The sequence below is a fragment of the Vidua chalybeata genome, chromosome 6 (genome assembly GCF_026979565.1).
Source record: "Vidua chalybeata isolate OUT-0048 chromosome 6, bVidCha1 merged haplotype, whole genome shotgun sequence".
In the NCBI taxonomy this organism is placed as follows: domain Eukaryota; kingdom Metazoa; phylum Chordata; class Aves; order Passeriformes; family Viduidae; genus Vidua; species Vidua chalybeata.
Genome location: NC_071535.1, coordinates 36,422,408 through 36,437,220, shown reverse-complemented (window position 1 = coordinate 36,437,220; position 14,813 = coordinate 36,422,408). Strand labels below are relative to the sequence as shown.

The window sequence follows — 14,813 nt, the reverse complement described above, 5'->3', positions numbered from 1 at the left end:
CTTGCAAAACAAGGTAGTCTCATAAACATGGTCAGCTATCAGATACTTCTGTCAAGAAGCTTCTAGGTTTTTTAATTAAATAATAGCTGGAATGGGGAGTCTCAAGTACAACTGGTTCCCTGTTAAATAATGAATTGCATCCATCCTTTGAAAAAGCAGCTGATGTCCCCTAAAACACTCTTCTTCTAGGTATTACTATGTAAGAATTGAAATAAAATGGCAACAGGGTCAGGGAAATAAATACCTCTCTGAGCATCTCATAAAAGAACCACTTACTGCTAATCATAATTATGGGTGTAATGTTGAAGAGTAGCTGTTACCAACTGACAGACTCAGGTAGCTAAGTGAGGGCTTTCAGTGACATCTTAGTACTACTAAATAAAATGACAACAGTTACACCAAATAAATTTGAACTGATTTTTTGAAAATAATTTACTAAAATATACAAGTACATTTTCCTTTTCAGTATAAGTTACATAATTGCATACATTTTTAGTTCTTTCTAGGTGCTTTTGGTAATAAGGCAGCAGCAGTGGGCTGACGACTAAAGCCTTCAGCATTGCTCTGTACACAGGGAGTCAGTGCAAGGATATATTTTCTAGCAATATACATTTTTCCTGAATACACTGAAGATGAACCTAATTTTTATTTGATACAGCTCAAGCAAAAGTGGACTGTAGTGCAATTCTTGCTTATTGGAAAAGAAAACCTGTAAAGTAAAATATAAACTAAGGATGCTCAAACCACAATTTCTTTACTGGAAGCTGTTAATAAAACATTTAATTTAACCACAACTATTTGTGCTTCATTAAGGAAAAAAACAACTTAGACAGGTTATAAACTAAAACCTTATTTGTAAAAGTTCTCTGCAGAACAGTGTTTACTGCAAGACCTACAGTGCTTTGGTGGTAGAACTTCCATGTGCTATCATGGAAAAATGTTTCCAGAAGAAATAATCCTCTTACAAATCAACAGCCAGCTTCCTGACAAAAGGGAACTGGCAACTTTGAAATGCTTGTTCCCTTTCTCTGTGAAAGAACAAGCCCTGACAAAGGAGAACATGTTCTGTGTTAAAAGCTATTGTGGCACAAAAATCAAAACTGGCCCCTGGGCAGGTTCATCAGTTCAATACCTATATTCTCTAGTTCAAGTTTATTCAATGTGGTCTTAACAGGCTGTTTCAGACTACTAGAAGATGAGTACTCTGATCATTTCCTTCATCAGTCTTGGTTCAAGTCAGTGAAGCAGATGCTTCTAGTCTAAGTCTTCTTACTAGTAATATAAGGGTCAGAACAGTGATCATGCAAACTTCTTCTTTGTAGCTGTAAATCGTTCCATGTACTACAAAGAAAACAAAAAAATCTATTATTTTTTCAGAAATTAATAGAGGATTCATTACTACTAAAAGCAGCTGAGCTTCTGCTCTCAGACTTAAAAACATTCTGTATCTAAAGCACATTTTTATATGCCAGGCATAGCTATTAGAGCTTTAATTTCAAACAAAGATACCCCTAAAACCTTTCTGGCCTTTGCTGCAATTCAGATTAATAGTCAGATCTCTAGTGTTAAGGATGAACTAATATTAAATACTTAACGAATGCTGTATCATTCAAAGCATCCCTTATTTTTGTTGCATCAAAGTGAAAACACGCTTGTCATAATTAGCTACCCTTCAAAAGATGCTGATGAAAGAACACTGACCCTGAATCCTACAAGGAAGTTATCTTTGAAGAACTCCTGGAGATATTTTCAGAGGTTAGTTATGAATCCAGTAGCAATAACACCACCAACAGACTATTTGATGCTTTTATTCACCAGCATAAATGCTTAGTATTCTGACTAAGGACTTCACCAGGAGTTTCTTAAATAAAGACAAGGAACAAAACACAAAACAAAACAAACCTTATCATAACCTTCCAGTTCTCTGAGTTTCTTGATTTCAAAGAGGTTGCCTTCTACTGCAAGCAGTGAGATCTGGGAATCACTGAGGATACTCTGAGGCAGCATGCTGAGTTCTAGACAATTTTCTTCTAGACGCAAGACTTTGAGGCGTGGACAGTGGGAGATCTGCACTGAGATCTGGGAAATCTGTGGAAATGAAAAGAGAAATGGGATTAAAATGGTAGTGATCAATGATTAAGTGATCTGTTTCCAACTTACACAGAACACCTACCATATTGTAAATATAAACTACATTAATAGGAAGTATTTAAAAGCAATGCATAAGTAACAAATTATCAAAAATCAAACTAACTTTTTTTTTATTTCACGATAACAAGCACCCTACACATCTCTTTATCACATTCCTACTCAAGAACTGTTCAAACAATTTTCTGCATGACTAAATTCAGGATTTTTTTGTTCACCAAATCAGGAAGTTGGATGTATTGGTACAGAAAATCTAGTTATGATTCCTCATTTGCGTTGTGTCCAGGAGATGTCTTTTAACTATAACGTTTTGATGGTCTCATCTTATGTTCCTATGGCTGTATACTAAGTCCTAAATTTACATTCCCACAACATGTCAGTTACCAGACCTGATTCTGATTCAAATTGAGTTCGATAGCCTGCAGCTCTCCCACAGTGTCAGGGACATTTTGGATCTGGTTTTTTGAAAGATCTACCACATCCAAATGGCGAAGACCAGAGAGTTGTGTAGGCACAGTCCGAAGCTGGTTTCCAGAAAGGCTCAGGGTTTTGAGAGCTGAAAGTTGTCCAAATGCAGCCGGTAGCTGCCTCAAGTGATTGCCATTCAAGTGTAGTGTTTCCAGTTTTTTCAGTTTGCACAACTCCTCAGGTAAAGCAGCTAGAGAAAAATGACAGAAAAACGTATGAGCTAAAAAGCAGTAAACATTCATATTCATTCAATTAAAATAAGCTTCTGCAGAGAGAACAGTGCTATATTAAGTAATTTCTCACTACTGAATTCCTCCCCAATTTCCAGTGAAGACACAGATCCCTGCACAGAAACTTAAGCCCACAGACAACACGTGCTTTTTAACCATCATCCATAAATGTATTAAAATAATCTGCAGACAAGGCAGACCTTCAAATCACAGTCTGGTATCATTGTTCAGAAGATTTTGACCTGTCAGTAGTCCTTACTAACTTTCTGCCAGCATCTTCTATGACACTTGAAATACCACAAAATTCACAGTTTCACCTTTGCCCTTTAAAGGTATTACTCAACTTACTTCTATAAGTTAGGAGATAATTCATGCTGTGTCATACCAGCACAAAAACATCACCAGGTAAGATCTGCTGGCATCCATTTGTCCCTCTTTACACCTACACATGTGTATAACCTCTAACACTCCTGAGCCGCACTATAGAGTCAATCAGGTTTGTAAATTATCTTTGTTTTTTCAAAAAGGCAGATAATACATAATTAATGCATAAAACCCCTAGTTTCTTCATTGTGGTTTTTCCAGAATGATGGATGCTTGTTTAACAGAAACAGTAACAACAGCTGAATGGCCAGCAACACTATCTACATGTCATCTTCATTACCTGTTCTCTAGGCAAGTACTAAACCATCTGGCACTGTTAAACACTCATGTCAGGTTAAGTGACAGCACAAAACCTCTATAGGTTTAAGTACTTATGTGTCATTGTAAAATAGATAATACACTAAGTGGCAACAACTAGTTTTGTAGAACTTATGATTTAGAGGTTTTTATCCTGTACATGAATTCCAAAGATTTCAGTTTAGGTGACTAAACTCCCCATTTACATCTTGTGAGAGTTAAATAATTAAATTTAGTTTTTGATAGAGAAAATTAGTTATTATTTTAAAAATCAGTGGAGATATTAATTAGCAGGCATACTCAGTTTGTTGTTGTTTAGAGCAAGGCTCTTCAAAAAGGAAAATTTTCCAATGAGAGGTGGCAAGAGCTCTATTTTGTTGTTCGACAAATCTATTGTCCTTAAGTTGCTTGTTAGCTTCTGGAGATCTTCAGGAAACTATTGGGGGGAAAAAGATACAGCATTTAAAAAGTTGATACAAATTTGAATGTTCCAAGTTGTACAGTTAAAATTTTAATTGTCTCACTGTTACATACTGTCATATGTATCACAATGTCCAATCACCACAGTGTGATTAGCAAATTTATTTAACACGTATTTTTAAAACTATTTTTTTCATCTGGGGAGGGGAAAAGGGTTATAAAGAAAACAGCAATAAGCAGTAGTTTTTCATCCACATAAATAAAATTTAAAATATTACATTTTCATCCTCTTACCTGCTCCTCTTAGACATGCCTATCACTTTAAATACTCTATAGCCAGTTAATAACTCTATATTTTAGCAGAGTATGATGTGAAAATTTTTCTCCTGCTTTCCTTTTTAAATAATTATGTATACCATTTTCATTATTCTTATTTACATGCTGTACCACTTTGGTACCGAGTCTTGGCACTCAGGTGAATAAAATGAAAATCTGACAACCACCATCAAGGAGTCCTGGTGAATAAGCCAGTGGTTTTGATCCTCCTTTGGCTTGACAGAGAAAAAGTGAAGAGAGGAGGTGGGACAGTGGAAGAAGGTATGTTAGAAAAGGCTTGGAAAGTTACTGTAATAAGGAGTTATTTTTGGCTCCGGGACATTCTGGGGTTTTTTTCTGCAGTTGAGTCTAAGTTAAGATAATTTCCAATATAATAAACTTTCAGGATGCTTGCTGCCAGCCCAATGAACAGCCTGTACAGACTATTCATATGGTTACAACTAAATACAGCATAAGTGTCACCTAAATGTGACAAATTGCGGAATATCTTTCTAAGTTACAATATGGTTATAAAATTTGTATTTTCCCCCTCAAGTTTAAAGCCATTTCCTAAAAGCACAACATCATAACTGGTATTTCTTGAACATATTTGCACTGTAAAGCATAGGCTCATACAAGTGCCCTGACAGATAAATCTTCAATCAGAAGACAAGGCAAGCAAAAATGGGAAAAAAAAAACCAACTTGAAATATTTTTCATGACCGCTTATAAGAAATACATGTATGCAAGTGCATTACAACAACTGGGAATTTCTCTCCAAAAGTATCAGTCATACACACAAACAGCCATGTTTCCCCTCCCAGTACATTACCTCAGTAAGTCCCTTTCCTGTTAGCTGAAACACACCAGTTTTCTGTGCTGTCTCCAGGTGGGCTTTTAGTGCACTATTTCCCATCGTAACAGTTCTCTGTCAAGCACACGGAGTTCAAGTGATGGTGTCAGCCCGTTTTTACTCTGTGCTAGAGAACTGCAATCCAAAGTCTCTGCAATAAAGCAAATTAAAAAGTCATTTTATGTGCACTGTCCCCAACACTACAAGCACTCTGACACAATGAACCATTTCACTGCTGTGTTTTCATCTCCCTCATAACTAAAACCTAGAAGTCTAAAGGTTTACCTAGGTTTACCTAAATTAAGACGTCTTCCTTACTGAAACTATGCAACAAGCACAGTTAAAACTAAGTGAGAAAACTGCACATTTCTGTATTTTCCCTCTTTCGAGGCCCCGCAGCGTAAGGAGATTCTCCACGGAGACCAGCTGTGATTTCTGTGGCATCTACCAGCGCTGGCCTGCCGACACTGTTTTATTTGGGTTTTTTGAGACCTTTACTCTATTTAGAGAACGGACTCCTCTGCCGTGCCTATTAGCGAACAAACGACACCCACCTCCGTAACCCCAGCGGGGTTTAATCCCAGGGCGCACGGGTCACAGGCCCGGGATTAATGCCGGGTTTGCAGCCGGGCGGTGGGGAATGAAGCCCGGGGGACAGCACGTAAGCAGCCGCGACAGGAGATGCTCTCCCCGCCGCCGCGGGCCCCCTGGCAAGGGGCGAGGCCAGCCCTGACCCGCAGCAGGCCGCGGTCCCCCCGCCCCAACCCCGCCCTGCTGCTCCGGCCCCGACCCCCACAGCGCCGGGGGCCGCCGGGCCCGGCCCGGCCCGGCCCGGCACAACCAACCTGTCCCGGCGCCGCCGGCAGACGCTCCGCGGCGGAGCCCCTCCCGTCCCCCGCGCTCCGCCCTTGCAGAACCGCCGCTCCCGCAGCGCCCGCCCGGAACCGGACGCGTGTCAGCGCCGTTCCTGCCACGCCCGCCATGGCGGCCCCCAGGCACTCCCTGTCCCTGCGGAACACCGGGATCCCGCCCGTGGCGGCGGCCAGGACCAGCCCCATGCCCGGGCTCCGCGGGGCGGGCAAGGCCGAGCTCTACTCCGATTCCGAGCTGGATGGCGATGCCGAGGTGGATCTGGAGTGCAGCTCGTGCCTCAGCGGGGAGAGCGATGAGGAGCAGGGCGGCGGCGCGCCCTGGCCCTGGCAGCCCGGGGAGCGCTCGGCGGTGGCCGCGCTGCTGGAGCGGTGCGTGGCGGCGGGCGCCGTGAGCCAGGTACCGCCCGGGACTGCGGGACAGCGCCGCGGAGTAGCGTTGTTCTCGTGAATTGGGCCGTACTGCGCAGCGCGGGAGAGCAACAACTTTAAACTACTACAAGCCATTATGGAGCATTTGCCCGGTACGTTCATGCTGCTGATTGCATTTTTCCTGTTGTCTTACTTTCGAAGGAGACCTTGGATTTAACTTGCAGAAGAGCGCCATGCTTTGCAAAATTCTCAGAGATGGAAGAAATGGTAAACATGGAAGCCGAGATCAATGAGGTACAGCCTTTACTACTGTCAGTGTACACTCAACACTTCAATACCTGGAGGTAATACAGGGCCCCGATGAAATATCAGAGTGCCACGTGCCGTGTTGTTTCATGTTTTGAGGAGTTTGTTGACAGTTCAGCTGTTTAACAGTTGGCATTTTTTCCCCAGTGGACTGGGTTGTCATAAAGAAAACAAAACTGTGAAACAAAATTTTAAGGTGTAAATAGAAGGATTCAGTAGGCTGCACCTTTGACTAAAGTGTTACCTGAAATTTTTTCAAGAAACTGAACAATAAAGAAGAATTTGTAGTTGACTTCAGTACACAAAAACGTGTCTCTATAGGCAATTTTGTTGGTTAGCCGGCAGTAACCTCAGACATTTTGTACTGCTTTAATCAGCTGTTGCCTTGTATTCTGTAATGTTGGGTTAGACACTACACAGACTATGAAACTGCTTTGTAAGAGATGTAAGTAGGAGAGACATGGGTTTGAAAAGTAGACTATTCAGTGATTAAGGAATTGGCAGGAGAAGAGCACCAGACATAGCAGAAGGGTGGGATGCCATCCGCAGGGACTGAGCAAGCTTGAGAAGTAGGCTCACAAGAACTTCATGAGGCTCAACAAAACTAAGTGTGGGGTCCTGCACATGGGTCAGGGCAATCCCAGACATAAGTACAGGCTGGGAGATGAACTCATTGGGAGCAGCACTGTGGAGAAGTACTTGGGGTTTCTTGTGGATGAAAAGCTGGACCTGACCCAGCAATGTGCAGTCACAGCCCAGAAAGCCAACCACATCCTGGGCTGCATCAAAAGCAGTGTGGCCAACAGGGCCAGGGAGAGGATTCTTCTCTTCTGCCCTTGTGAGACCCCACCTGGAGTGCTGTATCCAGGTCTGGGATCCTCAGGACAGGAAAGAAGTGAACCTGTTGGAGCAGTTCAGAGGAGAGCCATGAAGATGATCCAAGGGCTGGAACACCCCTCCTACAAAAACAGACTCAGAGAGCAGGGATTGTTCAGCAGCCGTCTGGTACTTAAAGGGGGCTTAAGAAAAGAGGGAGAGTGACTTTTTCCACAAGCAGAAAATGCTAGGACAAGGGGGAATGGGTTTAAACTAAAATAAAAGAGATTAGATTAGATTCAATTTTAGGAAAAATTCTTTACTACGAGGGTGGTGGGACACTGGGACAGGTTGCCTAGAGAAGCTGTGAATGCCCCATCCCTGAAAGTGTTCAGAGCCAGGTTAGAGGGCTCTGAGCAACTTGGTCTAGTGGGTGATAACCCTGCCCATTGGCAGGGGCTTGGAACTAGATGATTTTTAGGGCCCTTTCAACCCAAACCATTCTATCATAAGTTCTGTGGTTTAGGGATGAATTGCAGGATCTGTCTTTTCCAGCACAAATCTCCAAATTATTTAGATTGGTCTTTTTAAGCAGTCTTTGGTCTTATTGACCAAAAAAGTCCCACCTAGTAGTAGAAATTCTCCAGAGAGCGGGGCAATATGTTCTTGTGCTAAATGCTCGCCCTCTTTCACGCACATGCTCTCCCTGTGCTGTCACTTTCTCCGTTTTTACTTCCTCCTCCACCCCAGGAGAGTCAGCAGTGTTTGGATAAGCATGTTAAAAAATGCTTTTTCATTTGATGTTATTGCTGTTGTAGATAAAACTGAAAACTGAAATGATGCAGTTGGAGAATGAGACAGCAGACATTACTCACCATTTTTACTTAGGTAAGTGCAGTTGTACCATAGAAACACCAAGAGTCTTAAATTAGCAGCAGATTAATGTTTCATCTGAGTACATGACACTTCTAGAAGTTATTGCAGCAGTTATCCCTGAATAACTTGTTAGAGGTGGTAGGTGTTTTATTAACACCTAAAGCATGTTTCCATATTATTTAAGCTTGCACTCTCTGCTGTCTCATAGAAGGTCCGTGTGTAACTCATTCTCCAAAACTGTGTAGGAGGTGTGGTCAGCTCCCCAGGGTCAGTGCATCATCAGTTCTGAGATCATCAGTAACCATTGACCTGCATGTGCTACTCTGCTTCTTTGCCAGAAACTCAGTGTATTTCTGTTGCATCTCTATTCCCCCAGACTTACTACATTTTTAATTTAACAACTGGGGAGTATGTGCATAGATTTCTTTATTTTTGCACACTCTGTATGATTTTGTGTGTGCTTAAAAACATTCTAGCTTGCTACTGTTGTGCTAGACCAGTGAAATCTGCTGTGATACTTCAGTGCTATGGTATAGTTGATTTCATCTCACAGAGATGAAATTTACTTAAAACTATAGATAATGTAAACCAATCATATCTATCTCTAAAAAGTAGGTGTTGTGACTTGGAGTGCATGCTGATACTAAATCATGTATGCTCCCACAAAAGCCATTCTGATTAATGTCGCTTCAAAGTAAGCTGTCCACTGCAATAGGTCAGTATTTTCCTCTCTGTCTTCAGGAGGAATTTTGCTCTTGTTTTAGCAGGACAATAGGTTCAACTTTGCAATTTTATTTTATAGGGAAAAAGTGCGAGATTTTGCAAGATATGAACAGACACCTGGAAACCATACTGAAAGAGAAGAGGGATCTCAGAAAGAGGATGATCAAACACAGATGTCAAGAGAGCCTGCCTATTGAGGCTACCTATCACAAGTAGGTGCACAGAAAATAATTTTTCGTGTTTGCAGGAGACCAAATTAATTAGAACTAACAGACAGTAAAAATCTTATGTTTTCAATAATTTTCCACTGATAAAAATAGACATTAAAAATGGTAGCAAAACCTCAGCTAAAAACTGGTAGTTTACTCATTGATAAATTCATAGAAAGGTAGTGATACATATTATATGAATATTTACTTCGGTTATTGGTCTTGTCTTTAGAAGTCTACAGAACAAGTTGTGATGTATTGTTTTAAACAAATGTGGTACATGCTAGATTTGTTATGCTTCTCCCAAGCAGGAGTTGTTACTTTAGCACTGGGTGTCTTCATTCCACTGTTGCTTGCTTGGAACGAAACGTGACTGATTCCCAGACATGCATAGTGCATGTTTTAAAAGTATAGTCCTTCTTCTTACAGTCTAAAAATCTAGCCCAGATACTGAAGGAGTTCACTTCTCTAATTCCTGCCCTAAGAGTCATACAAGAAGTGTAATTGCAGAAAAATTAATTAGATGTTTAGGAACTTGCATAAAGCTGTAAAAGGGGACTAAGAAAAGCAGGGCAATGAAAAAGAACTTATAAGTATTAAATTCTTGTTGTTTAGCACAACTTTTGAGCTCATTTTTGGTTACAGGTGTGTAGTACAGTTGTTGACTGAGGCTGTAACTTTCATTGAGAAGCTTGAAAGCCATTTGCAGTCTTTGAGAAGCATCCCTCAGATACCACATATGATGAACAATATGGTGAGTTGTAAAAGAATTGAGCCAGCTGTCTTCTCCAGCATGAAAAATGCAGTGCTGTTTGGTTGTTTAGGTTACTTCTATGTCCTGACAGACTGACAGGATGTATAGAGACTAAATCCACCCTTTTTCTGTTTCAGGATACTACTTTGTCAAAAACAGAGGTGCTCATGATAGAATTGGAGGAGCTGACAGAGCAAATACTGAAATGGGAAGAACTGCAAAAGGAAGTGTATTCTAACAATGTATGCAATACCGCTGACTTGGATTTTGGCTTATCCTTAACCTAACAAATCCTTTTCCTCAATTAGAATGACTACTCAAAGAAATACATTCCTAGGGTCTTCTGTGAAAACTGCAATATTGGTCTCTTTTAATCCAACAGAGACTTCGTAGGTAGTTATAGTTAGTTCTGTTATTAAGTAACAGTTCTCCAACTATTTACTAAAAAAAGGGCAATGAAGGGTAGCTCATAGGAAGACCAGGCACTGAGAAACCTGTTAAAGAGTTCCTGTCTGAAATAGTTGAATAGGAGTCCCTTGGAGCCTGTATCCTCAATGGAAAATTGTTTCAATTTTTCTTTTGCACTTGCTATAGTATCTTTATTCATTTTTGTAAGCATCTTGATAAAACACTGTATTTTGTATGTTGCCATAAAACGTTAGTAAAAGCACTAGATTTCAAAAGCTCAGTTTCTTTCTTTTGGTTTTATTATAAAATCCAATAATTAAAATTACAGAGCAAAGTCTTTGGTCCAAGCTTATGCTTCTATAAGAGTTCCAGTCAAGAAATTTAATTAGTTTTGAATTACATTTTATTATGACTGATGTGGTCTTGTGGGAAAGCAGGAAATGGACTTGCTAATATATGGCACGTCTACTGATTTGCAAACCATGCTTCAATGGTAGTGATAAATATATTCTTCAGATCCTCTTTTTTCTGTTGCTGGCCTGATTTTCAGTGTCCCACTTAGAATAAAACTCTTGTTGCATGAGTAAGATTGACAGTTTATCAAAACCATTGATTGTCCCAGTTTGTAACCCTCATGAAGAGATAGGCTGGTAGAATGTCACTGGCAGGACATCTATAATCCAGGATAGTTGGTTGTCTTTGAAGGTTGCCCAGTTTTGTATTCAGGATGCTGAGCAGACTGAAGTGGTGCAGATGTATTCCTTTCTACCATTGTATCATTTGTTATGTGAACATCCAGCTGTTGATTTCTGTTTCTGAAAGAGCATTTTTCTTTCTCAAAGTAACCACTGGGTGGCTCAGTACCACAAAGTTCACAAGTTTATCTGATTATTGCATATAAACTTAAAGCTCTATTATGACTTACTTGTATTTGGTCTATTTTATATTTGAACTTCTGTGAGAATCTCATTTTAATCTTTGTAACCATTCTGCAGAGTGTGAATGCAAGACATCCAATTTAACAATTCTCTAGCATACTGTGTAAGCTATAGCTGATGTTCCTCTGCTGCTGCTGAGAAAAGTTAAGAGGATAGAAACATTTTTAATTAGGTTATGCAGAATGTCACTAGGTATAATCTAAGAATATAAACTGGTGTTCGAGTCCCACAAGCATTAATGGGGTCTTTGTGTAAACACTTGCTATACATCATTACAGGATTTGAGTCCTAAGTCATATATCACTGTTCTTTCAGATGTGGAAATGAAGGTCTTCCACACAACTGCAGAGCACCTGACATTTTTAGTGAAAATGCTTTGCACATTCTGTGACATGGGAGAAAACAGGATAATAGGTGATCACAGGTTGGACTCGATGAGCTGAGTATTTTCTAAACTAATTGATTCTGAGATCTTTGTGAATCAACGTCCTCTGCATCTATTCTAGCCTTAGCCTCTCTCTATCTCTTATAGTGATGATTTAGATCAGGCACATTAAAGCTGTTGTAATTTAATCATTTTAGAGCACAATGAAAACATTCTAGTCAGTTTGTTCATTGTAACTCTGAAATACATGGTTTTGCCATATCCCAAAGAGTTGAGCATATTTTCTTTTACTGTATCTACTTTTGAAGACTTGACTGTGGAGATGGTAGAGTTTAGCTAATTGCCATTTGCCAGTGATGTGTCAATTCTTCAGTGTGATTTAAAGGGATAAATCCATAGAAGCATACAATGATTCACAGTTTGTAGGTATTCATTTTAGCATCTCTGTGGTGAATGGAGTATTGGGTCCCAAGGATGGATCTCATTCTTCACTTCGGAAAACTTCTGAAATGTGGTACCTTCTTCATTTAGATATAACATTTCTGGAGTTTAAGGCAAACTGTCTCATGAAAAGAACTATACTTAAAAGTACAAAAAGCAGTTAAAAATAAATTTAAACAGAAGTTCTTTAAATATAAAAACAACGTAGGACTCTAAAACTCTCATATATGATATTCAGATATAGCTCAGTTTATCATATTTTGAAATGCGAAACCAGAAGTCTATTTAAAATTTTGCATTGGCAAATTGAATTGCGAAAATCAAACAGGACTTGCCTGTTGAGCCTGGCATCTTCTTTATGCCAATGCTACTTGCTCTTGCATCTTCCTGTAACATCAGTAGCTGACAGAGACAGTATTCTAAAAGAAATTTTTAACAAACTTTCTGTGATTTTTGTGTTACTCTAAGTACAAAACTTCAATCAATACAACAACTAGGTATTGATTTCAATTAAAGTTCTTTGGAAGTTTCAAAATTTTCTTTTAGATCCTAAGTACGACCCACATGAAGACTGGATTTTCCAAAGGACTCTAAAACACTTGAGACGTTTCCTTTTGCACTAATAACGAAGGGATAGTTGCCTTCCCCAAATTCTTGTCAAATTAATGTGGAAGGCTTACAGTGCTCGTCCCTAGTGATGTTTTAAGGACATCACCCTTAATCGGGCTGGCATTGAACTCTTGGGTAAAACCCGCGCTGGTTTGCTGCTGCAAAAGACAATTTGAGGAGGAGCGCGGAATCACCGTCTCTTTCTCCGGGGGTGCCGCTCTCCCGGGCAGACCCGTCTCTGGCGGAAAAGCGCGGTTTGGATGCTGGAGAGGCTGCGCACGGCTGCCCTGGGCAGGCTTTCCCCGAAACGCCTGCTCTCTGCCCGGGGAAGTTTCCGTGCATTCCCTCCGGGGGCTGCCTGGGCCGGGCTCTCTCCTGCCCTGCCCTCCCCTGCGGGGCGGGACGGGACGGGCGGCTCCGCTCCTCCCGCTCCTCCCCGTCCCGGCCGGGATGCGGGGCCGGGGCGCGGGCGGCCGCAGCTGCTGGGCGTGAGCCGAGCCATGGCCAACGTCAAGGTCGCCGTGCGGGTCCGGCCTCTGAGCAAAAGGTGCGGCGGGACGCGGAGGGGCACGGGAGGTTCTGGGGGCCGCGGCAGCGGAGGGTGATCGGGTGCTGTGGGTCCTGTCCGCCGGGGAGGGATCGCCGCCCTGGAGCGGCTTAGCCGCGGCTGAGGGTGTGACGGCAGGAGGGGCGGCAGCCTCTCGCCGCCTCGCTAAATAGCTCGGAAAGTTTGCTTAGAAAAGTCACCCAGTGGAGCTGTTAGGCTGACTTCCCTCTTCCTGAGCTCCCCGAAACAGGACAATTGTCATACAGTGTCCAGGAGTCTTCCCTTCCCCTTCTGTTGTTGCTGTTTTTTCCAGCGGGAGGCAGAGCCGGATATTCCCATTGTCGTTCAGCTCCGCTCCCTCCCCGGCTTGCTTGGCTCCAGTGGAAATCCCAAAAGCTACGTGTTACAGCTGGAAGACAACTCCCACAAACAAGAAGATGCCGTAGCACAATGCTCTGGTGTTATTTGTATATAATACGTGCTTAAAATTTTGCAGGCTTTGGAAATTCGGAGTGGAAAAGAAAGAGAAAAAGCAAGCAGCCCCAATGTCAGTGGCTGGTAATTTACTCCTCCTGTTAAAGAAATGCTATAGCACTCCAAACAGGAATGGTTTGAAAAGCGGTACAAGCTCTGAGGGCCAGTCTTTGATTTGATGCTGCCTTTCTTTTTGGCACGAGTCCCTCACGTTGTCTTCTGACTGCACGGAGTTTTGTGATAAATAACTCTTTCATGCAGTAGAGAAAATGATTCTTGAAGAGTTGCTCAGCCAGAAAACTAGCCTAGTCATTTAGCCAGCAGTACACTAGCATATTTTGGAGTCTTTTGTTCTTATTTGGCTATGGATTTTTATTTTATTTTCAAAAAAAGACACCAGAGAGTTTTGAATAAAATTAAAAATCCCACTCAAAATGAGCCTGCAAGTATTAATAGAAAAGGGAAATGTGCAAACTAATTTACAGGTTTTCAACACCTGTAGAAAGAGGTGCCTTCAAGCCAAAGCTATCTGATTTTAAAAATACTCTGTCCATAATTTTGTTTCAAATCATACTTGGGTTATGTAGCTCTGATTTGTTGTACAGTGGTCAATGGAACAGATTTTAACAGATACTAGCCTATTTTAAGAAGAGCTGCAGCATTGAAGTAAGCTAAGTTTAACCTTTTATTGCTTGGTGTTGCTTTAGTCATGGATATGTTACTTGATTTTTACCATTATCTTCCTTTTCACTAGATCCTGCTTGGTGAGGAATATTGCAGCACATCTGTCTTAAGGTTTTTCTGGGGTTGGTTGCTTTAAATATTGAATATGACATTATAGGAATAAACAGCACCTGTAACTGTCAGATAAGGTGTGGTAAACAGGAAAGCCTTTGGTGTAGTCAGTGTGGGCCAGTTGTTTGGTGAATGTAGTTTGGAGAGGAGGGTATGATCAGAGATCAGAGCTTCCT

The 14,813-nt window shown here is 41.3% G+C and overlaps 2 protein-coding genes across 5 annotated transcripts; one reads left to right on the top strand and one right to left on the bottom strand.

The window, feature by feature from the left end:
• Positions 1-403: 403 nt before the first annotated feature.
• LRRC57 (leucine rich repeat containing 57) lies at positions 404-6,041 on the bottom strand. 4 transcript variants are annotated; one of them, XM_053945807.1, is made up of 6 exons: positions 5,961-6,041; positions 5,095-5,266; positions 3,828-3,963; positions 2,538-2,806; positions 1,903-2,088; positions 404-1,341 (listed from the first exon to the last, which is right to left on the bottom strand). In XM_053945807.1, exons 2-6 carry the CDS (start codon positions 5,176-5,178, stop codon positions 1,300-1,302), a joined length of 717 nt encoding a protein of 238 aa, XP_053801782.1. In that variant the 5' UTR covers positions 5,179-5,266; positions 5,961-6,041; the 3' UTR covers positions 404-1,299. The 4 variants fall into 4 exon arrangements, with proteins under 4 accessions (XP_053801782.1, XP_053801784.1, XP_053801783.1 ...); XM_053945809.1 differs by lacking the exon at positions 5,961-6,041 and adding an exon at positions 5,670-5,838; XM_053945808.1 differs by lacking the exon at positions 5,961-6,041 and adding an exon at positions 5,401-5,517.
• A 55-nt stretch (positions 6,042-6,096) lies between these two features.
• HAUS2 (HAUS augmin like complex subunit 2) lies at positions 6,097-10,723 on the top strand. The gene is made up of 6 exons (XM_053945816.1): positions 6,097-6,384; positions 6,558-6,650; positions 8,297-8,366; positions 9,157-9,289; positions 9,932-10,040; positions 10,178-10,723. The coding sequence occupies exons 1-6, from the start codon at positions 6,097-6,099 to the stop codon at positions 10,325-10,327; spliced, it is 843 nt and encodes a 280-aa protein (XP_053801791.1). The 3' UTR covers positions 10,328-10,723.
• The last annotated feature ends 4,090 nt before the right edge of the window (positions 10,724-14,813 follow it).